General features: G+C 51.4%; 4 protein-coding genes across 4 annotated transcripts; 2 read left to right on the top strand and 2 right to left on the bottom strand.

Moving 5' to 3' along the window:
• Positions 1-100: 100 nt before the first annotated feature.
• UHO2_03479 (uncharacterized protein) lies at positions 101-3,568 on the bottom strand (the record flags this gene model as incomplete). Its single annotated transcript, XM_041554085.1, has 1 exon — positions 101-3,568. The coding sequence occupies one exon, from the start codon at positions 3,566-3,568 to the stop codon at positions 101-103; it is 3,468 nt and encodes a 1,155-aa protein (XP_041410019.1).
• Positions 3,569-7,832: 4,264 nt separating this feature from the next.
• UHO2_03478 (uncharacterized protein) lies at positions 7,833-12,287 on the top strand (the record flags this gene model as incomplete). Its single annotated transcript, XM_041554084.1, has 4 exons — positions 7,833-7,891; positions 7,985-8,146; positions 8,238-12,082; positions 12,229-12,287. The coding sequence occupies 4 exons, from the start codon at positions 7,833-7,835 to the stop codon at positions 12,285-12,287; spliced, it is 4,125 nt and encodes a 1,374-aa protein (XP_041410018.1).
• Positions 12,288-12,970: 683 nt separating this feature from the next.
• Positions 12,971-14,242, bottom strand: UHO2_03477 (uncharacterized protein; the record flags this gene model as incomplete). Its single annotated transcript, XM_041554083.1, has 1 exon — positions 12,971-14,242. The coding sequence occupies one exon, from the start codon at positions 14,240-14,242 to the stop codon at positions 12,971-12,973; it is 1,272 nt and encodes a 423-aa protein (XP_041410017.1).
• Positions 14,243-16,187: 1,945 nt separating this feature from the next.
• On the top strand, positions 16,188-18,400 carry UHO2_03476 (uncharacterized protein; the record flags this gene model as incomplete). The annotated part of the gene is made up of 2 exons (XM_041554082.1): positions 16,188-16,918; positions 17,269-18,400. 2 exons carry the CDS (start codon positions 16,188-16,190, stop codon positions 18,398-18,400), a joined length of 1,863 nt encoding a protein of 620 aa, XP_041410016.1.
• Positions 18,401-23,598: the final 5,198 nt, after the last annotated feature.

The raw sequence follows: 23,598 nt of genomic DNA, 5'->3' as shown, positions 1-23,598 counted from the left end.
CCCGTGTCCTAAGGCCTATGACACTACCCCCCTCTTAAGAGCCGAGCTCCGTTGAGGCTAGTCATGCTTCTGTGTCTGGTTCATACTAACTCCTCTTCTACTACTCCTCCTCCTGCTCTCTCCTCCTTAGCTCCTCCTCCTGCTCTCTCCTCCTTCTTCTGCTCACTCGTCCCCCCTCCGACACCTCATACTCCTGGATGAGGTCGGGACAGTTGAGATTCTCTACTGGTTCCCATGAAGCAGCTTCCTCTGAGTACCCTCTCCACAACACCTTGTACTCCGTAGTCCCATTGAATGAGCGCTTGTCAATGAGTGCTTCTACTTCGAAGTCGAGGTCTTCATCAGGAAGTGATGGTATGATTGGCTGGTCTGTCCTGTGAGGAAGTGAGCTAGTCTTTGCTGGCTCGAGCATGGAGACATGGAACACATCATGAACCCTAAGGTTTGCTGGCAATGTGATCCTGTATGCTCGGCGTCCTACTCGTTCCTGGACTGGATAGGGTCCTGCAAACCGGGTATCCAGCTTTGGTGTAGGTCGCCTGGTCTTCCAGTTCCGGCGGTTGATATAGACCATATCACCCACCTTAAACTCGATGTCCTTGTGCTTCCTGTTATACTGGTCCACCGTCCGACGCTGTGCCTCCCTGATCTGCTCCTGAAGATACTTGCAACGCTCCTTCCCATCCATGAGGTACTCGAAGCGACCTGGATCATTGACTCCTAGTCGTTGAGGGATGTCAGGATGGGCTTTGGGGTTCCATCCATAGCATGCAAAGAATGGTGAGACACCAATGCTGTTGTGGACCGTGTTGTTGTATACAAAGGCTGCAGTGTCCAGCAGGTCTGCCCAGTCGTTCTGCTCATAGTTGCAGTACATCCTTAGGTACTGCTCCACGACCTGATTGACTCTCTCTGTCTGACCATCAGTTTGAGGATGATAAGCCGTGCTAAGTGAGTGCTTCACACCCATCTGCTCTGCAAAGGCTTTCCATGCTCCTGATATGAACTGCCTGCCTCGGTCCGAGACCATGTGATCAGGGTATCCGAAGAGTCTAACCATGTGTCCATATAGCAACACTGCAGTCTGTTTGGCCGTGACTGTCTTATGGGTCGGGGCCAGGATGGCAAACTTGGTTAGCCTATCGACAATGACGAGGATGGAGTCATAGTTCTTTGAAGGTGGTAGTCCTTCAATGAAGTCGAGGGATATCGAGCCCCAGGGCCTGTCTGGTGTGGCAAGTGGCTGTAGAAGACCATACGGACGATGACGAGGAGCTTTGTACCTCGCACAAACTGGACAGCTAGCTACATAGTCAGCAATCCAAGCTGTCATGCTTGGCCACCAGTAGTGCCGTTGAGCTGCCTTGATGGTAGCATCTCTTCCTACATGTCCGGCAGTAACACCATCATGGCATTGGGTCATCACCATGAATCGCAGGTGCTCTACAGAGAGAGACTGTCCATCTACTTCCTTGGCACTCCTTGAGTGTCGGTTGTTAGTCCTCCCTGGCATGGTCACCTTGGGAATGACTAACCTTCCTCCACTGTACCATAGGTCGTCCTTGAGCTCGAAGGGTTTCTTCGAGTGTATCTCCTGTAGCTCTTGATCTAAGGGCTGGAAGATCTTGACCAGGTCTTTGAGCCCTTTCGATGCTATGGACTCCATCGAGAGCATGGGAGCCACTAGGGTCGAGTCATGGTCCGCTGTTTCCGCAAACACCCGAGGAGGCAGTAGTTGCCTCACATTGTGATCCTGCTCTTCACCAGCTGGTTGCATGTCTGCCCTTCTGGTGAGAGCATCGGGTTCACCACCTTTGTCTCCTGGTCGATACTGCAGGATGAAGTCGAAGTCTGCTAGTAGCATTGCCCATCGAGCTTGTCGTCCAGTGATGCGTCGCTGGGACTTGAAGTACTTGAGGGCTTCATGGTCCGTGAGGATGACTAGTTGACTAGGTAGTCCAGCTAGCATGTGTCGCCACTGAGTGAGGCAGGCGACCACAGCTAGGAGCTCCTTATCATGGATCTCGTAGTTCTTCTCGGCAGAAGACATCTTCCTGGAGTAGAAGGCCACTGGATGCCATCGTCCTTCATGCTCCTGCTTGAGTACTCCTGCTATAGCAAAGTCACTTGCATCGGTCTCCAACCTTGTTGGAAGGTGGTAGTCAAAGTGCTGAAGCACTCCTGCTGATGTGAACGCTTGAATGAGCTGATGGAAGGCTTGTTGGGCCTCCTCCGGCAACTCAAACTTCTTGAAGCGTTCCGTCGGCTTCACCAGTGATGTCAATGGCTTGGCTATCCGAGCGAAGTGAGCTATGAATCTCCTGTAGAAGTTAGCAAAACCCAGGAACCGTTGGATGTCATGGATAGACGCCGGCATCGGCCACTCCTTGACAGTCCGTATCTTTTCTGGGTCCATCTCAATACCCGTTGGTTTGATGATGTAACCCAAGAACTCCACCGTCTTGGTGTGGAACTCACACTTGGACAGCTTAGCAAAGAGCCTGTTGCTCCGTAAGCGAGTGAGGACCTCGGTGACATGCTTCACATGTACCTCCTCAGTGTCACTGAAGATCAGGAAGTCATCTAAGTATACCACCACGTATACTCCAATGATGTCTCGGAAGATGACATTGATGAATGATTGGAAGTGAGCCGGAGCATTGGCTAGGCCGAAGGGCATCACTAGGTACTCATAGAGTCCCAACTGAGTGCCAAACGCTGTCTTCCATTCATCCCCTTTAGCAACCCGGATGAGGTTGTATGCTGCTCTAAGGTCTAGCTTGGTATAGATCCTTGCCTTCCTGAGCAAGAACAGCTGCTCCTCGATGAGGGGCAATGGTGCTCTGTTCTTGATAGTGATCTCATTGAGACCTCTGTAGTCGACACAGAGTCTGAGACCTCCATCCTTCTTTGGTACGAAGAGCACTGGTGATCGTGCTGGACTCTTCGATGGTCTTATGAACCCCTTCTCGAGGTTCTCATCCAAGTACCTCCTCAACTCGGACATCTCCTTGGGTCCCTTAAGGTATAGAGGCCCTTGAGGTGGCTTGCCTCCTTCTATCAACTCGAGGTGGAGATCATGCTCGGTATGATGGGGCAGCTTGTCTGCTTCCACCTCATCGAACACATCTCTCAAGTGTTGGTATGGCTTTGGTATGTCCGCCGCCGTCACCACCTTGTCCACCTCCACCTCCATCTCGATTCCTTTGTCGGTGCCTGTAGGTACGAAACCAAAGGCCGGGAGTGATGATGGTGGTTCCTCCAACAGCATGAACCCTATGGGTCCATCTTCCAGAGCTGCTCGTAGTATGCGCTCTGCTGAGACAAACTCATTACCATGAAGGGTTGGTCTCCTCATGGTTAGGTCCCCTGCTCCTACTGCTTCAGGGGGTCTCTTCGGGGGTCGGTCCTGCTCCTGAGTCTTGAACTCCAGCTGGCCCGTATCCCATCGTATGGTGGGCTTGAGCTTCCTTAGCTCAGTGAACCCTAGGATGAGGTCGTAGTCGGCAGTGTTGGCCACTGAAGCTTCGACCACACCCAGATTGTGGTTACCAATAGTCACCTGCATGCTCGCAGCACTATTGATGGATAGTTGGTGTCCGGTGACACCATGGATCGATCTTGTTTTTATGGGTTTTGTTGGTATTTGGTACTTACTAATGAAAGAATCTGAAACTATGGACAAACCAGCACCGGTATCCGCTAGTATTCGAGCAGGATGGTCTTGAACCATTCCAGAGAGCTCCAGTACTGCTTTGCCTCCACTGGTCGAGAAACATACTTGACAATCTTGATATATACAGAGTGATGGCGAGGAGGTTTGTAGAGCAATGCATGCCATCAGTGCATCACCCCACTGACGTTTCCCTCGTCATCATCATCGTCTTGCTCCTCCTCGTGATCGAAGTCCGAGTCCATATGCTGCTGATAAGGCCGGAGGTCCATGTCCTCCTGCTCTGGCTCGGTATTGCCTGAGCGGCCATCTCCAGAGTCGGAGGCCTCGTCGAGGGGGTCCTTGGTGACGACCATGACCTTTGGTCCCATAGGTCGTGATCCCAGAGAGTCTACCCTCCTGCTAGGGCAGCTCCTGGCCCAGTGTCCGATACCATTGCACAAATGGCAGGTGTTGTTGCTGCCTCCTGATGGTGCCGGGGTTCCTTTTGGAGCTGGAGTGGGTTGATGGGGAGGGGGACGGTTGTTTGAGTGGGGAAGGGGTTGGGTGGAGTGTCGCGTCGGATAAGGTTGTGGCGGTCGATAAGGTTGGGACGGAAGATAAGGTGGAGCCGGTGATCGAGTTGAATAAGGTTGCGCAGCTGATCGCCGAACGGGAATTGAACTCTGGATTGGCCGAGTTCCTGGAGATGACACGTTGTTTGCTTGCACGTGTCTAGCTGAGGCCTGCTGCAACAGCATCCTTTGTCGGTCGATCTCTTCGACTTCCCGGAACCACTCCCATAGCTCCTTCGGTGGATTCCTTTCAAACTTCTCCTGTATGCTGCGAGTAAGGCTTCCTCTGAAGAGGTCAATGGTTAGCTCGTTGTCTCCTAGGTTGACCTGTCCTTCCAAGTCTCTGAACTGCTCTACGTGTCGTGTGGCAGCTCCTGGTGCATCACTAGTGAGTCTGAGAGCTAGCAGCTTGTTGTAAGCCTCCATCCTAGCATTCCGGGGGTTGAACTGTTCAGCTAGTCGTTTGGTGAAGAACTGCCAGTCATTGAATAGCCTCCCTTCTCTAGCTCTATCAAAGCGTAGCTTTGAGGTCCACCACTCTCGAGCAGTACCTTCCAATTGAGAACCCAGGTGGTTGATCATCCGGGTGTGCTCGTAGACTTGATTGAACCTAAACCAAGCTTCGGCTTCTAGAATGTAGATCTCGATGTCTCGGGGATTGAACTTTGGGAACGGGGTTGCAATGGGCTTTGAACGATCTGCCATGATGCTTGCCTCCTCCTCCTGGTCCTGAACATAAGGGTCCGCTCGGCTCCTGCTGTAGGGGTCCCTGGTCTTGAGATACTTCGGCCCGGTGGGGGAAGCATACTTCTCATAGTTGGTCTCAGCATGCTCATTCAAGTTGAATGAGACTGATGGTCTTGATCGTGGCGCCGGAGTAGGAGTATGGGGGTCTCCTATCATGGATTCATCTCCTCCTCCTGCTTGGTCTTCTGAGTGAGAGAGATCCGTTGCCTCCTCAGTCAGATGAGCTCGTCGTAGTCGTTCCTCCCGATGGCTTTGTCTGGTCAGCTCTAGCTGAGCTTCCATTAGTGCTAGTAGCCGGTCTAGCTTGTTGTTAAGGTCCTGATCCGTCATGGTGATCGTGAGGAGCTGCTTGAACGATCCACTCTAATGTCAGGGGTCTTGCGCCTGAAACCCAGATCAGTCTGTCGAGATACTCGGTGACTATCAAACTGTGCGACAGCTATTGTCTCGGTATCGGTGACTATCAAGTTGTGCGGTGACAGCGGGTGGCGTTCGTGGTATATACTATCGTAGGTTTCGGCTGACCTCTGTGGACACTCCGTTCAGGGGTAGCTCGGCACGATCAATATCAACGTTGAAGGTTATGGGGATACCAGGGTCTGGTGTTGGTGTTGATGATGATGAGGTTGTTGGTGAATGTCGATGAGATTGGTGGTGAGGTTGGTCGCGTCAACACGAGTGTCCAGTGTGCTGACTAATGCTGAGTGATCCCCGGACCGCAGTGGACTACTGCCTTCGGTTCTATCTATATCCGGACCGCTACCTGCTATAGGCGCCTACGGATTGTCAGGTAGTGGTGATACAACACACGCACTACGATGAGGAGCAATCTTGATGGATTGCTGCTATGCTGACTGCTAACTAATGAGTACTTGTGTTCTAAGTATTGACTAGTTATATGGTGAGTAGAGTGGATGGGGATCCACTCGACCTATGATGATGAGAAAGCATGGTTATATACCTCTTCACAGTATCGCCAGCGATGCTGCTCCTGCTCTCTCTCCAGAGAGTGCCTTCTTCATCGAGTACTGCTCAGGAGCCTCTCCTGCTTGGCACCCCTGTGCCTCTTGAGCTGCGTCGACTCCTTCGACACTGCTCCTCCTCCTCATGAGCTATGTCGACTCCTTCGACACTGCTCCTCTTCCTCATGAATTGTGTCGACTCCATCGACACTGCTCCTCCTCCTCATGAGCTGTGTCGACTCCATCGACACTGCTCCTCCTCCTTCATGACGTGCTTGGACCCCCTTGCATACAGGCCGGTCCTTCATGACGTGCTTGGACCTCCTTGCATACAGGCCGGTCCTCCATGACGTGCTTGGACCTCCTTGCATACAGGCCGGTCAAGTTGCTCTCCCACTACGCCTGCTACTAGTACCAGCTAGGCCTCCGGCCCCTTGGTACTCTATGCTCCCCTTCTATGAACCTCCATGCCCGTGTCCTAAGGCCTAGCCCTAGCCGGTGTGTCTTGCTTGCGGGCAACGCACAATTGCGCTCCGCCAAATTCGAAATTCACGCGACTGCGTTGACCCCCAATGCACTCGAAATTTACACTGCTCAAGTGCTGCAACGCAAACAAATTTATTTTCGCTGGAGCAGCGCAAATTGAGCAACGCACAGCTGGAGCAACGCACTCACAGCTGGAGCAACGCACACTCTGCTAGAGCAATGCAATCTGAGCAGCGCACAGCTCGAGAGCAACGCACTGTTCGAGAGCAACACACAGCTCAAGAGCAACGCACTGCTCGAGAACAACACACTGTTTGAGAGCAACGCACTCACAGCTGGAGCAACGCACTCACAGCTGGAGCAACGCACTCACAGCTGGAGCAATGCACTCACAGCTGGAGCAACGCACACTCTGCTGGAGCAACGCAATCTGAGCAGCGCACAGCTCGAGAGCAATGCAGAGCTCCAGCACAACTCTTGCACTTACACCCCACAACTACTCAGCCTTACAACTCCTTTGTCGACATCATGAGCCTCCTTTGCACTCTTAGCCCTTTGTTCTTGCTGCCACTACTTCTCATCATCACCGCACAACAAAATCACCACTTGTCTTCATCAGCTGTTGTTCTCTCTCATGCTCACACCTCACTACCACTCTGCCTTACAACACCTTTGTCGACATCATTTCTCTCTCACACTCACACCTCACTACCGCTCAGCCTTACAGCACCTTTGTCGACATCATTTCTCTCTCATGCTCACACCTCACTACCACTCTGCCTTACAACACCTTTGTCGACATCATTTCTCTCTCACACTCACACCTCACTACCACTCAGCCTTACAGCACCTTTGTCGACATCATTTCTCTCTCACGCTCACACCTCACTACCAATCAGCCTTGCAACACCTTTGTCAACATCATCAGCCTTTGTCCTTTATGCTCTCACACCTTTGTCGACATCATTAACCTTTGTTCTTACACTCTCACACCTTTGTCCTTTACGCTCTCACCCCTTTGTTCTTGCCACTGCTGCTTTTCTCACCATCACCACACATCACCATTGCCACTTGTTTCCTCCAGGCGTTTGCTCATCATCAATCCTTAGTCGATCTTCAACCCTTTGTTCTCATCATTGCTTTGTTGCACATCACCTTTCACATCACCGCCTGTACTCTATTCCCACACTCAGCAATCCAATGTTGTTGTTCCCCATCATCATTGTGTGTGTGTCTGCACATGCATCCTTTGACTTTGTCGTTGCCAACACCTGAGCTCCTCAGCATTAGCATATATACCAGCCCTCTTTCACAGCTATGGCAAGTCTCCTCAACGCTCACATCTCTCAGCACCATACCACACCAGCAACATCTAGCTCTTCTTGCCACTAACACCAACCACAATCTACAATGTCTCAATCATCTTCCATCTCCATCGGTGCCAGCATCAACACTGTTGCTGCAGTCAGGTACGTGCTATTATCCTCTTCCTTTGCCTCTTCCTATTGATCTCCAACTGACCAGTCTCTGTCTCTTACCGAGCTTTGCTGTCACTGTCACAGTAGCAGCATCAACCCCTTCACTGAAAGCCAAGTTCCTCTTGCCATCATCAAGAACCTTGCGATGCACAGTGCCAATGCTCTTTCAAACCCTGATGATGCTTTCCCATCTCCAGTAGCTGATGACCTTGCTCCTTCTGATGCCATCAACAGTGATGATGACTTGTATGTACACTGCTTCTCTCTCCAGTGTATCTTCTTGATCAGCATCAACTGACGTCACTTGTGCTATCTATGCTCTCCTTGTCATCAACAGCACTTTGCCGCTCCCTGCTGCCAACCAGACTGCTCTTGCTGCTCCAGTTGATCTGAAGGTTGCCAACCAGCTTTGCAGCTTCCGCCTCCGCCTCCTCCAGCACCCTTCTCTTCTCCTCTGCACTCGCCCTGAGTGCACTCACCACCTGCCACTCATCCCAACCTATGCCAATGTGTCTCAGCACCTCAAGTCCCACCATCATCCGCTCACCAAGACTGGCATCAAGCTGTTGGAGGAGACACTCCTTACTCTCGACCTTGTCAGCCCTGCTACTGTCAGCATCAACACCAATCTACTCCCCATCAACCTCATCAAGGAGCTTGATACATTTGATGGCTACTGTTGCAGTATCTGCGAGTATGCTGTCAAGTCAAGCTCCTCTGCATACAAGCACCAGCGCAGCAGCCATGATGGCAAGGCTTCTGTCATCCACCCTGTTCTCATTCAGCCCATCTTCACCAGTGGTCCCTTCACCCGCTATGTGTGGGTCTTCAACAGCAAGCTCGAGCCTACACCCCCTCCTGTTGCCTTCAACATCAACACAGAGGAGGACGCAGCTTTCAAGGAGCAGCTGGAAGCATTCTTTGCCAAGGATGCAGAGCTAATGGCAAAGGCAGATCTGGACATGGAGGGCATTCAACCACGAACTGTGACTGGCAATCTCAGCCCATGGCTCAAGCAGCTAGGCTGGCAGGAGTACTGGGCTGGCAAGCCAGTGGCGGCCATTGGTTCCCTTGGCTGCAACCCTCACAAGTGGCCAGGTGCCCACCAGGACTTCCTTCACTGGCTGCTTGGCATGACACAACAGTGTACACAGCAGTGGATGGAGGCACTTCTTCAATCTGGCCGCCAGGTGCAGCAAACCTTCCATGCCTTTGACGACACCCCTAGCCATCCATACTCCCTTGATCAACCCACAGTCATCAAGCGTGCTGACTGCTGGGCAATGCTCATCACCATGCTGGCTCATGTCATGCTAGATGGCAAGGTTCTTGGCTACTATGGTGATGATGATCAGGATGCACACCTTGGCATCAGTGAACAGCTTGCAGGGCTCTTCGAGGACCTTCAGGACCTCTTCCATGATCCCAATCTGGATGTTGATGTCTCCATGCATCCTGATGTGGTTTTGCAAGCATTTAGTGGCATCCAGTCGATCAGTGTCTACCTCATCACCCAAGATCCTCCTGCCTATGGTGAGCTGGAACGTCTTCCTCTGCTACGCACCTTCCTCCACCTCTGCCTCTCTCCTGATGGCACATCCAAGCCGGTCAATACAGCAACCTCGATCCTGGTCAACTTGGAGTTTGCATTCCGTGCAGTGATGCATCACCACCTCCTCCACCCAGAGCATGGCACTCTCATTGGCAAGCCAGTCCCAGAGATCAACAAGGGGGTTCAAGCAGTTATGAAGCGTTACCTGTTCAACAACAGCTACTCGGCAAGTGCTCATCTGCAATCCCTTCTCTGCTATGGGACCAAGCTGGCTAAGGATGATGGCGGCAGCCTCTACTTCCGGTGGTCTGAGGATAGGAAGCTGGTGACTTATGGCACTAACACAATCAAGATCAGCTGCCTTCACACCCTTGTCCAAGGCACCTTGGACCGTGCCACCTCTCTGTTGGAGCAGCTGCTGCTGAAGGATGGTGCCTTGTCCGAGCATGTGGATCTGTCTACATACAAGGACCACTTCTGCAACAGGGAGCCAGGCTACAGCTTTGTTACTGCTACAAAGCAAGATACTGGCACCTTTTGCCTCCGTCAGGCTCTCAAAGGCTTTCCTCAGCATCAACCGCTCCTTGATACTTGCTCAGCAGAGCCAGAGTTTGACATGGCTGCTGCCCATGCCTACTTTGCCCTTCACAATGAGTTCAACAAGCTCCTTGCTGTGCTCATTGAGCTCACCAGTGGTCTGCCGGCAAGAGGCACAGAGCTGGTCAAGCTGCAGCACACCAACACATTGGTCAGCCAGCGCAACCTCTTCCTTGCTGATGGTCACTTTGTCACTGTGCTTGCCAGCAACAAGGGCAAAGGTCCATCCAAGCTCATCCCTCGCTTCCTCCCTCATGCTGTTGGCCAGCTGGTGCTCTTTTACGTCATGGAGGTAGTGCCTTTCCTGCACCTCCTCTTCAACTCGGTAGAAGTTGCACGGGAGCCAAGTGCTCTCCTCCTTGTCAATCACAGGGGTCAGCCATGGCAGACCAATGACATCAGCAAGACATTACAGAGTCTTTGTCAGGAGTTTGTTGGCCCATCAGCAAGTTCTCTCCACATACGCAACTGGCGGCAGCTGTCAGTCAGCATTGACAAGGTGCTCATCCGGCCTGGCCTTCCCTCAGAGGAGTATGCTGACCATTCTCACGACTTGCAAGCTGGTCACTCCACGTCTACTGCTCAGCAGCACTATGGTCTGGACAGCAGCATGCTACTTGAACTGACACAGGAGAGCTTGGATTGTATGCTCTCTGTCTCCAAGAGGTGGCATGCATTCTGGTGTCTGGCTTCACGCTACCAGGATGCTGTGCAGCCATTGGATGCAGCAGCACCTCTTCAGGCAGGCTCTGCATGTGTCAATGCTGCCTTGCCTGTGGATCTCAAGCGCAAGTTGGACAAGTTGGACAAGTTGGAGGAAGATGTCCGGCACATCAGGAGAAAGGTGGAGGAGAAGCCATCTGCTTCCCTTGCAAACATCATCCCTCCTGTTGTCGAGAACCACCGTTCAGCTGTAATACCTCCTGTGGTCAGAAAAGCTCTCTTCAAGGTCACCAGTAGCCACTGTACCAAGACAGTGGAGCAGGCATATGCACTCAATGCCATTCACAGGTGTGAGTCACCACTGATCATTGTCATGGCAACAGGCACTGGCAAGTCTGCGCTCTTCATGACACCTCTGTTTTGGCTTCCTCCTACCTCGGTGGTGGTGGTGGTTGTACCATTCATTGCGCTCATGGAGGACCTACTGGAGCAATGCAAGCTTGTTGGGATCGTTGCAAGCAAGTGGTCTGGGTACAACTGTGCCAAGAAGGTGGAGGGAAGTCAGCTTGTGTTGGTGGCTGCAGAGAATTGCTACAACGAGCACTTTGGCAGCTGGGCACAGGAGATGGTGGAGCAAGAGTGCCTGGCAGCCATCTTCTTTGATGAGTGTCATGTCTGCATCACACAAGACTCCTTCCGGCCATCAATGGCAAAGATCAAGCAACTGATCACCACTGTTCCAGTGCCTCAGTACTTCCTCACTGCCACCCTGCCGCCAAGCCTCCTGTTGACCTTCAAGGCTGCACTTTGTCTCCCACAAGATGGCACTGGTATCATCCGTGCTGCTACCAACCGCAACAACATTGCCTACTCTGTTCAATGGCTGCCATCCTCTGCAACCATGGACTTTTACTTGCAGCAGCTTCTCCGATCCCATCCCCATGGCTCCATCATGGTCATCTGCCGTTCAAGGATAGCTGCCGAGACTACAGCCAGGTTGCTGAGTTGCCAGTGTATCTGGTCAGAAATGGATCAGGCAGACAAAAAGGCTATCCTCTTGTCGTGGCTTGCCTCTTCAGCAGCAGAGATGGATAACAGCAAGCGTGTCTTGGTGGGCACAACAGCCATTGGCACTGGCATCAATCCTCAGCATGTCAGCTTGGTTGTGCACATGGGTGGAGCATATGATATGGTCAGCTATGTGCAGGAGTCAGGACGTGCTGGCAGGAGTGGTCAGCCAGCCAAGGCAGTGATGATGGTCTATGATGGTGTACGGTTGGAGGACAAGGTTGATCTGTATGTCAAGGAGAAGGTGTGCAGACGTGTAGCTATCTCTAGCTACATGGACGGCATGCCCCTCACCTGTCTCAGTCAGCCAGATCTTGCTCTCTGTGACCTCTGCAGTCAATGTGTTGCAGGTGATGCAAAGACTCTGCCAAATCCAATGACATCTATCAACACACCTCCAAGGTCCGACAAGTCCAATGCAGCAATGTCTCTACCTCCTTCTCTGCAGAAGATACAGTATCAGCAGGGCATGGCCGATCTCAGCTCACTGGCGCAGCATCCAAGTAATGCTGCCAAGAGCCCTGTCGACATCCCCTCCACCATTGATCTTCTCCACAAGTTGTCCAAGCAGTGCTCCCTCTGCTACCTCTTTGGTCATCAGCATAGCTGCATTGGAAAGCATGGTGCTGACCATGCCTTCATATCGTGCAAGTGTTGGCCCCTGATTGAGGCATGCATGCCTCAGTGGCATGAAGGTCAGATCAACGGAACTCACCTTGGTCAGGTGAAGAATCGGATGAGGAGGGACAAGCCAAAAGGAGTTGCCTGCTACACATGTTACACTCCTATACACACCTGCACAAACAGCAGCTTGGCTCCAATGAGGGGATGCACAAAGAGGTATGCTGATATTGTGCTACCAGTAGTAGCTGTTGTGCTCCGGCACAAAGAGTTCAGGGAGAGGATTTGCCAGGAACTCAAAGTTGATTGCTCGGACATGTCACAGCTGGAACTTGACCTTTGCAGTGCATTCACATACAAAGGAGAGAAAGTTTCCCTTGCATATGCCATCTTTGTTGTAGCCATGGAGAATGCTTCCATGTTGTAGTTGTAGCTGCACACATTAACACAGTGAATGGTAAAGGTGATGCAGTATAGCCTCGGGTAAGAGTGAGAGTTTCACACAGCACACAAAGTTGCAAGTAGTAACATCAAATCAGAGTTGTATCACAGGAGCAAGGCAAGACACATCAGGGAAAGGTAGGCAGAGGCTGGAAGAGCTTCCAGGCTTCAAGACATTCTTGCCGGTAAGCATGCTTCTGCTCCTCTGAGGTGTCGGCTGCTCTGCCATCATAGCCCTTCCACTTGGCCACATCACTGGACATGAACATGGTCATGGATCCACGGGTCTCTCCCTCCAGTATCGGAGAGTTGAAGTGGTGCAGCACATGGGATGGGAAAAAGCAGAGGGCACCAGGAGGAAAGTCAATGCTGACCTTGGCCTCAGTGAAGCTGATCTGCAGCTGGGTATAGTCACCATAGCTGAACACACCAGCCAGACCTTGGAGATAGTCACGCCTGTCTCTGTGAGGCAGACTGTATGCCTGACCCTCCTGGTTGATGGCAATGGAGGGAAATGCAGGAGCCCAAAGGAAAGCACCATGGGGATGGTAGTGGTCTGAGCTGCCAATCTCCATGTAGTGGCTTGCGTGCTCAGGGAAGCACTCAAAGAAGCATGTGTTGCAGTATTCACGGAGGGTTGTGACATGCTTGCTGCGCAGGAACTTGATCATCTCCCTGTAGTTCTTGACAAACTTCAGGTTGAAGTATGGTCCAGGCATACATGCTGAATCTTGTCCACTGAGCATGAGATGGTAGGTGAAGAAATCTCCACGCAGAGACTCGACTGGTGCACCAGCTGACCTTGGAAGCTCAGCTTGGAGGCGTCTGAACTCCTGGTACATCTCTTCAAACCTGGGACAGTCTGGCTTCTTGACCACACTTGCATAGTGGAGACTGTTCTTGTCAACCAGGTGAATGACATCTTCCTGACCAACAAAGCACACTGACTGGAATCCAGTGGTGTCGGGCTGCACACTGAGCTTAGGCAACTGATGCTCTGCATGAAAGAACTCCTTCAGATCAAGAGCAGTGGTCACAACTCTAGCTGAATGGTTCTGTAGCTTTGAGCTCAGTGTCAGACCACCCACCTGCTTTGCATTGTCCCAGCCTAGATAGTGATCACTCTTTGGCGTGTACTGTTTCACAAGGAGCTTTGATTGCTTTTTAGGACGCTTTGGAGTGTCCATCTTGATGATACCCTTGGCTAATTCAAGAGTGAGAGGCTTCAGAGTTGGTTTTGAGCAAGTTGGCATAGCATTGAGAGCTTTTTTCAACTCAGAAAGGTCATTCTTGACTCTTTTCTCTGCCTTGTTTCGTTCCTTTTCACTGGAGAAGCCTCTCGAGCGTGTAGCATGTCCCTGAGTCCCTTCAGGACGCTTGTTGGCCTTGTTGGTCACCATCTTGAAGGGTGATATTGCTGGAAAAACCAAGAGCGGTAAAAAAACCAGCAGCAAAACAAAGTGAATGCAGAAACCACTCTAAACTAATGCTATGGACTTTGCTTTTGAGATACTGATAAGCAATAAATAGAAGAGCAAATCCTGAAAAGCGCAGCTCCTGACAATGTATATAGGATGCACTATAGTGAAATGAAAAGTGAAGTATAAAAGAAATCACAGAAAAGTGGAAAAATTACTTCAAGCCAAATGCTTCGGCAGACTGTTGGAGAACAGCCTCGAGTGTCTTGATGCAAAATTTGAGCGAAATCGCTTGAGATTTGGGTCCAATCTTGAAGAATCTTGAGGATTTTTTGGACAAAAAACGACTTTTTTGAACAGATACAGTGAAGTATCACCCTTCCAACAGCTTTGAAGCGAGGCTGGCCAGGCCTATGTGCTCTAAGCGTCAATGAAGGGCAGGTCTCTTGTGCAGGAGCTCTGTAAGGCACCTAGGATACCTAGTCAAGAGACAACACAAGATTCCCAATGAACAACGTCGCTTGGATGTCTGCTTGCAGTACAGGGTTCGAACGAGCTTGAGGAGACGAAGAGAATGAGCTATAGACATCAAGAATCGAATCACAGGGAGAGGAGATATAGTCAAAAGAGATTTGTCACTATGCATAGTATATATACTTACTTTTTCCAGCCTGTGCGCTTTAGAGGGTCCTTAAGAGGCTGTAAAGATGTCGAAGATATGTGTCCTAAGTAAAACAGGGTCCAGGAGTTCGAATCCGAGGTCGGAAAGGAGGGTTGTCTTGATGGATATCGAGTAGGAGCACGACTTATGATGCAAAAAAAAGTCGGCTCCTCAAAAGAAAGGTCTTGAGAGAGTCGGAAATATGTGTCCTAAGTAAAACAGGGTCCAGGAGTTCGAATCTGCTAAAAAAACAGAGGGTTAATTTGCAGAAAAACATAGGAGGGTGAATTGTAGAAGTATCAAAAAAGCGACCTTGATCCAGATGGGGTATATATGCTGTTTCAGCTACCTCAAGATAGCTCCTTCGGCTCCTTCACATGGAGCCTGTGCTGTGTGCAAAGTTTCAGTGCAACAGAAGCAGTATCTGTGAAGCTAGATCAAAAGACAGTATAGTGTGAAACCAAAATTTCGGCTAGAGGGGTCAAAACTTGGCCGATTCAAGCATGTGATAGCTTGTTCTGCTCCTTCACACTGCACCTGAGCTGTGTGCGAAGTCTCAGAGCAAGAGCAGCGGTTCCTGTGAAGCTAGAGCAAAATAATCGAAGTACTATAGTGTGAAATCAAAATTTCGGCTAGAGAGGTCAAAACCTAGCCGATTTGAGCATGTGATAGCTTGTTCTGCTCCTTCACACCGCTCCTGAGCTGTGTGCGAAGTCTCAGAGCAAGAGCAGCGGTTCCTGCAAAGCTAGAGCACATTTTCAAAGTACTATAGTGTGAAATCAAAATTTGGAGCAGCACAGGCCTGAGCGCGCGTTCGAAGCACTGCACTGCTTGACAGCGAAATTAAGAGCAGCGCACTGCTGGACAGCACACTCTGTTGGAGCAGCACAATTAAAAGGAGCACATTTCGAAGGAGCGCAAATCGAAGCAGCACACACTCTGCTACAGCAGCGCAATCGAGAGGAGCTCCATCGAGAGAAGAGCAAGAGAGAGGAGCGCAATCGACAGGAGAGCAATCGACAGGAGAGCAATCTACAGGAGCTCTATCGAGAGTAGAGCAGGAGAGAGGAGGTCTATCGAGAGGAGCACAATCAACAGGAGCTCTATCGTCAGGAGTGCAATCTACAGGAGCTCTATCGAGAGTAGAGCAGGAGAGAGGAGGTCTATCGAGAGGAGCACAATCAACAGGAGCTCTATCGTCAGGAGTGCAATCGACAGGAGCTCAAACAAGAGGAGCGCTCACTCTGCTGGAGCAGCACAATCGAAATGAGCGCAATCAAGACGAACGCAATCGACAGGAGCACAATCGACAAAAGTGCAATCAACAGCAGCTCAATCGACAGGAGCGCAATCAAGAGGAGTGCAAGCGACAGGAGCGAGCACTCTGCTGCAGCAGCGCAATCGAGAGGAGCGCAATCACGAGCAGAGCAGGAGAGAGGAGCACAATCGACAGGAGCTTTATCGACAGGAGCTTTATCGACAGGAGCTCATTGGAGAGGAGCGCAAGTGACAGGAGCGCAATCGAGTGAAGAGCAGCAGAGAGGAGCGCAATCAAGAGGAGCGCAATTGACAGGAGTGCAATCGACAGGAGCGCAATCGACAGGAGCGCAATCGACAGGAGCTCAATGCAGAGGAGCGCAGACGACAGGAGCGCAATCGAGAGCAGAGCAAGAGACAGGAGCGCAATTGAGAGGAGCGCAATCGACAGGAGTGCAATCTAGAGACGAGCAGCAGAGAGGAGCGCAATCGACAGGAGTGCATTCGACAGGAGCTCAATCAAGAGCAGCGCAATTGACAGGAACTCAATTGAGAGCAGAGCAATCGACAGGAGCTCATTCGACAAGAGCACAATCGACAGGAGCTCAATCGACTGGAGCGCCCACTCTGCTGCAGCAGCACAATCGACAGGAGACCAATCAAGAGGAGCGCAATCAAGAGGATCACAATCAAGAAGAGCACAATCAAGAGGAGTGCTATCAAGAGAAGAGCAATCGACAGTAGTGCAATCGAAAGCAGAGCAATTGACAGGAGCGCAGAAGAGAGCAGCGCAATCGACAGGAGCTCATCAAGAGGAGCGCAATCGACAGGGACACATTCGAGAGCAGAGCATTCGACAGGAGCGCTCACTCTGCTGCAGCAGCGCAAATGAGAGGGGCTCAATCAAGAGGACCACAATCGACAGGAGCTCACTCGAGAGCAGAGCAGGAGAGAACAGCGCATTCGACAGGAGCACAATCGACAGGAGCACAATCAAGACGAGTGCAAGTGACAGGAGTGCAATCGAGTGAAGAGCAGCAGAGAGGAGCGCAATCAAGAGGAGCGCAATTGACAGGAGTGCAATCGACAGGAACTCGATCAAGAGCAGCGCAATCGAGAGGAGCTCAATCGAGAGAAGCGCACACTTTGCTGGAGCAGCACAATTGACAGGAGCGCAATCAAGAGAAGAGCAATCGACAGGAGCTCTATCGACAGGAGCGAAATCGAGAGCAGAGCAGGAGAGAGGAGCGCTCACTCTGCTGGAGCAGCACAATCTACAGGAGCGCAATCGAGAGCAGAGCAAGAGAGAGGAGCGCAATCGAAAAGAGTACTCACACTGCTGCAGCAGCGCAATCGACAAGAGCTCGATCGACAAGAGTTCAATCAAGAGCAGCACAATCGACAGAAGCTCAATCAAGAGGAGGGCAATCATGAGGAGCTCAATTGACAGGAGCGCAATCGAGCGCAGAGCAGGAGAGAAGAGTTCTATCGACAAGAGCGCAATCGACAGAAGCGCAATCGACAGGAGCGCAATCGAGAGCAGAGCAAGAGAGAGGAGCTCTATCGACAAGAGCGCAATTGACAGAAGTGCAATCGATAGAAGCGCAATCGAAAGGAGCGCAATCAAGAGGAGCACATTGGACAGGAGCGCAAGAGAGAGGAGCGCAATCGAGAGCAGAGCAAGAGTGAGGAGTGCAATCGAGAGCAGAGCATCAGAGCGGAGTGCAATCGACAGGAGGTCATTTCAGAGGAGCTCAATTGACAGGAGCGCAATCGAGAGACGAGCAGCAGAGAGGAGTGCAATCGACAGGAGCGCAATGAAGAGGAGTGCAATTAAGAGGAGTGCAATTAAGAGGAGTGCAATGGAGTGGAGCTCAATCAAGAGCAGCACAATCGACAGGAGCGCAATCGACAGGAGCGCAATCGACAGGAGCGCAATCGACAGGAGGTCTATCGACAGGAGCGCAATTGACAGGAACTCAATTGAGAGCAGAGCAATCGACAGGAGCTCATTTGACAAGAGCACAATCGACAGGAGTTCAATCGACTGGAGCGCTCACTCTGCTGCAGCAGCACAATCTAGAGGAGCTCGATCGAGAGCAGCGCACACTTTGCTGGAGCAGCACAATCAAGAGGAGCGCACTGCTGGACAGCACTCACTCTGCTGGAGGAGCACAAGTCGAAGGAGCACAAGACTAATCGTCATTTCAAACCCGATCTAACATTTGGAGCACGTTGACCGACATTTATTTTTGACATCAGATTCAATCTAACATTCTTGAGATGTGTCTAGCATTTTGTGACCTCTATTTCGACCTCATATTTTCGCACCTTTTGTTAAATATGTGTTCTTTGTTTCGATCTAGTATTTTGCGCACATTACTGATACTTTGAAATGATTGTTTCGTTCTAACCTTTTTGGCATGTGACCTGTGTTATGTAACCCCTTTTTGATCTAACATCCACCACATGTGACTGATGTTTTCCTCGTGCCTCACAGCTAGCAGCGCACTGCTGGACAGCGTAATTAAGAGGAGCACACTGCTTGACAGTGCACACTCTGTCGCAGAAGCACAACTCAGAGCAGCGCAATCGAAAGCAGAGCAAGAGACAGGAGCGCAATCGACAGGTGCGCAGGAGAGAGCAGAGCAGCTGAGAGGAGCTCTATCAACAAGAGCCCAATCGACAGGAGAGCAATCAACAGGAGCACAGGATGGAGGAGGTCTATCGACAGGAGCACAATCGATAGGAGCGCAATCAACAGGATTGCAATGGAGAGGAGCGCTAGAGAGTGGAGCTCAATCGACAGGAGCTCTCACTTTGCTGCAGCAGCGCAAATGAGAGGAGCTCAATCAAGAGGAGGGCTCACTCTGCTGCAGCAGCGCAATCGACAGGAGACCAATCAAGAGGAGCGCAATCTAGAGGATCACAATCAAGAAGAGCGCAATCAAGAGGAGTGCTATCAAGAGAACAGCAATCGACAGTAGCGCAATCGAAAGCAGAGCAATCGACAGTAGCGCAATCGAAAGCAGAGCAATCGACAGGAGCACAGGAGAGAGCAGCGCAATCGACAGGAGCTCATCAAGAGGAGCGCATTCGACAGGAGCGCTCACTCTGCTGCAGCAGCGCAATCGAGAGGAGCGCAACCAAGAGGGCCACAATCGACAGGAGCTCACTCGAGAGCAGAGCAGGAGAGAGCAGCGCATTCGACAGGAGCACAATCAACAGGAGCACAATCGACAGGAGCACAATCAAGACGAGTGCAATCGAGAGGAGCGCAATTGAGAGGAGCGCAATCGACAGGAGCGCAATTCGAAGCAGCTAACACTCTGCTGGAGCAGCGCAATCGAGTGCAGAGCAAAGAGAGCAGAGCTATCGACAGGAGCGCAGGAGAGAGGAGCTCTACCGACAGGAGCGCAAGAGAGAGGAGTGCAATCGAGAGAAGAGCAGCAGAGAGGAGTGCAATCGACAGGAGCTCTATCGAGAGCAGAGCAGGAGAGAGGAGAGCAATCGACAGTAGCGCAAGAGAGAGGAGTGCAAGAGAGAGGAGCGCTCACTCTGCTGTAGCAGCGCAATCGACAGGAGCGCAATCGACAGGAGCGCAATCGAGAGCAGAGCAGGAGAGAGGAGCGCAATCGAGAGAGGAGCGCAATCGAGAGAAGAGCAGGAGATAGGAGTGCAATGGAGAGCAGAGCAATCGACAGGAGTCAATCAAGAGGAGCGCAATCAAGAGGAGCGCAATCAACAGAAGTGCAATCGACAGGAGCGCAATCGACAGGAGCGCAATCAAGAGGAGGTCTATCGACAGGAGCGCAATCAACAGGAGCGCAATTGACAGGAGCGCAATCAAGAGGAGTGCAATCGACAAAAGCACAGTCGACAGGAGCGCAATCGAGAGATGAGCAGCAGAGAGGAGCGCAATCGACAGGAGTGCATTCGACAGGAGCACAATCGAAAGGAGCTCAATGGACAGGAGCTCAATGGACAGGAGAGCAATCGACAGGAGCTCACTCGAGAGCAGAGCAGGAGAGAACAGCGCATTCGACAGGAGCACAATCGACAGGAGCACAATCAAGACGAGTGCAAGAGAGAGGAGCACAATCGAGAGCAGCGCAATGGACAGGAGCGCAATTCGAGCGCAATTAGGAGGAGCGCAATTGACAGGAGTGCAATCGACAGGAACTCGATCAAGAGCAGCGCAATCGAGAGGAGCTCAATCGAGAGAAGCGCACACTCTGCTGGAGCAGCACAATCGACAGGAGCGCAATCGAGAGCAGAGCAAGAGAGAGGAGCGCAATCGAAAAGAGTACTCACACTGCTGCAGCAGCGCAATCGACAAGAGCTCGATCGACAAGAGTTCAATCAAGAGCAGCAGAATCGACAGAAGCTCAATCAAGAGGAGGGCAATCATGAGGAGCTCAATTGACAGGAGCGCAATCGAGCGCAGAGCAGGAGAGAAGAGTTCTATCGACAAGAGCGCAATCGACAGAAGCACAATCGACAGGAGCGCAATCGAGAGGAGCTCACTCGAGAGCAGAGCAGGAGAGAGCAGCACGTTCGACAGGAGCACAATCAAGACGAGTGCAAGAGAGAGGAGCGCAATCGACCGGAGAGCAATCTAGAGACGAGCAGCTGAGAGGAGCGCAATCGACAGGAGTGCATTCGACAGGAGCTCAATCAAGAGCAGCGCAATCGACAGGAACTCAATCGAGAGCAGAGCAATCGACAGGAGCGCATTCTAGAGAAGGGCAGCAGAGAGGAGCGCTCACTCTGCTGGAGTAGCACAATCGAAAGGAGCGCAATCGACAGGAGCTCAATCAACAGGAGCACAAGAGAGAGCAGAACGAGAGAGAGGAGCGCAATTAAGAGGAGCGCAAATCGACAGTAATGCAAAAGAGAGCAGAGCAAGAGAGAGGAGAGCAATTGAGAGGAGTGCAATCGAGAGGAGCTCAATCGACAGGAGCGCAATTGACAGGAGCACAATCAAGAGGAGTGCAATCGAGAGAAGAGCAGCAGAGGGGAGCGCAATCAAGCGGAGCGCAATCAAGAGGGGCGCAATCAAGAGGAGTGCAATGGAGAGGAGTGCAAGAGAGAGCAGAACAGGAGAGAGGAGCTCAATCGACAGGAGCACAACTGAGAGCAGAACAATCGACAGGAGCGCAATCAACAGGAGCGCAATCGAGAGCAGAACAAGAGAGAGGAGCGCAATCGACAGGAGCGCAACTGAGAGCAGAGCAATCGACAGGACCGCTCATTCTGCTGGAGCAACACAATCGACAGGAGCGCAAACGAGAGTAGCGCAATTCGAAGCAGTGAACACTATGCTGGAGCAGCACAATCGAGAGAAGAGCGAGAGAGAGGAGCTCTATCGACAGGAGCTCAATCAAGAGGAGCGCAATCGAGAGGAGCTCAATTGACAGGAGCGCAATCGAGAGCAGAGCAAGAGAGAGGAGCTCTATCGACAAGAGCGCAATTGACAGAAGTGCAATCGATAGAAGCGCAATCGAAAGGAGCGCAATCAAGAGGAGCACAATGGACAGGAGAGCAATCGAGAGGAGCGCAATCGAGAGCAGAGCATCAGAGCGGAGTGCAATCGACAGGAGGTCATTTCAGAGGAGCTCAATTGACAGGAGCGCAATCGAGAGACGAGCAGCAGAGAGGAGTGCAATCGACAGGAGCGCAAGAGAGAGGAGGGCAATGAAGAGGAGTGCAATTAAGAGGAGTGCAATGGAGTGGAGCTCAATCAAGAGCAGCACAATCGACAGGAGCGCAATCGACAGGAGTGCATTCGACAGGAGCGCAATCGAGAGCAGAGCAATGGACAGGAGCGCAATCAAGAGGAGCGCAATGGACAGGAGCTCATTGGAGAGGAGCGCAATTGACAGGAGCGCAATCGAGAGATGAGCAGCAGTGAGGAGCGCAATCGACAGGAGTGCAATCGACAGGAGCGCAATCGACAGGAGCTCAATCAAGAGGAGCTCGATCGACAGGAGAGCAATCGAGAGAAGAGCAGCAGAGAGAAGTGCAATCGACAGGAGCTCATTGGAGAGGAGCGCAATCGACAGGAGCGCAATCGAAAGAAGAGCAGAAGAGAGGAGCTCAATCGACAGGAGACCAATTGACCGGAGACCCATTGACAGGAGCGCAATCGACAGGAGAGCAATCTACAGGAGCGCAATCGAGAGCAGAGCAGTAGAGAGGAGCTCTATCGACAAGAGCGCAATCGACAGAAGTGCAATCGAGAGGAGCTCAATCGAGAGCAGAGCAAGAGAGAGGAGCGCAATTGACAGGAGTGCAATCAACAGGAGTGCAAGAGAGAGGAGCGCAAGAGAGAGGAGCGCAATTGAGAGGAGCACAATAGAGAGGAGCACAATAGAGAGGAGCACAATCGACAGGAGCTGTATTGACAGGAGCGCAGGAGAGAGGTGAGCAATCAACAGGAGCGCAAGAGAGAGGAGTGCAATTGACAGGAGCTCTATCGACAGGAGCGCAATCGAGAGTAGCGCAATTGAGAGGAGCGCAATTGAGAGGAGTGCAATCGAGAGCAGCGCAATTGAGAGCAGAGCAAGAGAGAGGAGCGCAATCGAGAGGAGCGCTCACTCTGCTGGAGCAGCACAATCAAGAGCAGCGCAATCGACAGGAGCTCTATCGACAGGAGCGCAATCGACAGGGGCTCATTGGAGAGGAGCGCAATCGACAGGAGCGCAATCAAGAGAAGAGCAGAAGAGAGGAGCTCAATCAACAGGAGACCAATCGACAATTAAAATGCTGGCTCAATGAGCCAAATTGGTTCACTGGTTGCTGAGATACAAATTGCTGCCTGCCAAATAATCAGAGGCGTGTTTTTGCTTGTGTGTCCAATCTCACTGATATTTCGGATCTCGCCAATTTTTCTGGCCGATATTTTCGATCTCGCCAATTTATCCAATTTATCTGATCTTGCTGATCGTTCCAATTTTTCCGATCTCATCGATTTTTCTGATCTTGCCGATTTTTCCAGCCGATATTTTCGATCTTGCTGATTTATCCGATTTATCCGATCTTGCTGATCGTTCCGATTTCTCACGATCTCGCCGATTTTTCGGATTTTTTCGATCTTGTCGATTTTTCCGATCTCGCTGATTTTTCCGGCTGATATTTTCGATCTTGCCGATTTATCTGATCTGTCCGATTTGACTGCCGCTGGCCAAAGATTCTGGCGCGTGTTTTCGCGAGTGTGTCTGACGCGTGTTTTTTGATGTGGTCTAACATTTCTTAAAAAGATGCGTGTCTCACGTGTAGGTCTAACATGTCAAAATTAGGGTTAGGGTTAGGGTTAGGGTTAGGGTTAGGGTTAGGGTTAGGGTTAGGGTTAGGGTTAGGGTTAGGGTTAGGGTTAGGGTTAGGGTTAGGGTTAGGGTTAGGGTTAGGGTTAGGGTTA

The sequence above is a fragment of the Ustilago hordei genome (genome assembly GCF_900519145.1).
Source record: "Ustilago hordei strain Uho2 genome assembly, contig: UHO2_contig_06, whole genome shotgun sequence".
Classification (NCBI taxonomy): domain Eukaryota; kingdom Fungi; phylum Basidiomycota; class Ustilaginomycetes; order Ustilaginales; family Ustilaginaceae; genus Ustilago; species Ustilago hordei.
The sequence above is the reverse complement of the archived record's forward strand: the minus strand, read 5'-3'. Positions and strand labels throughout refer to the sequence as shown.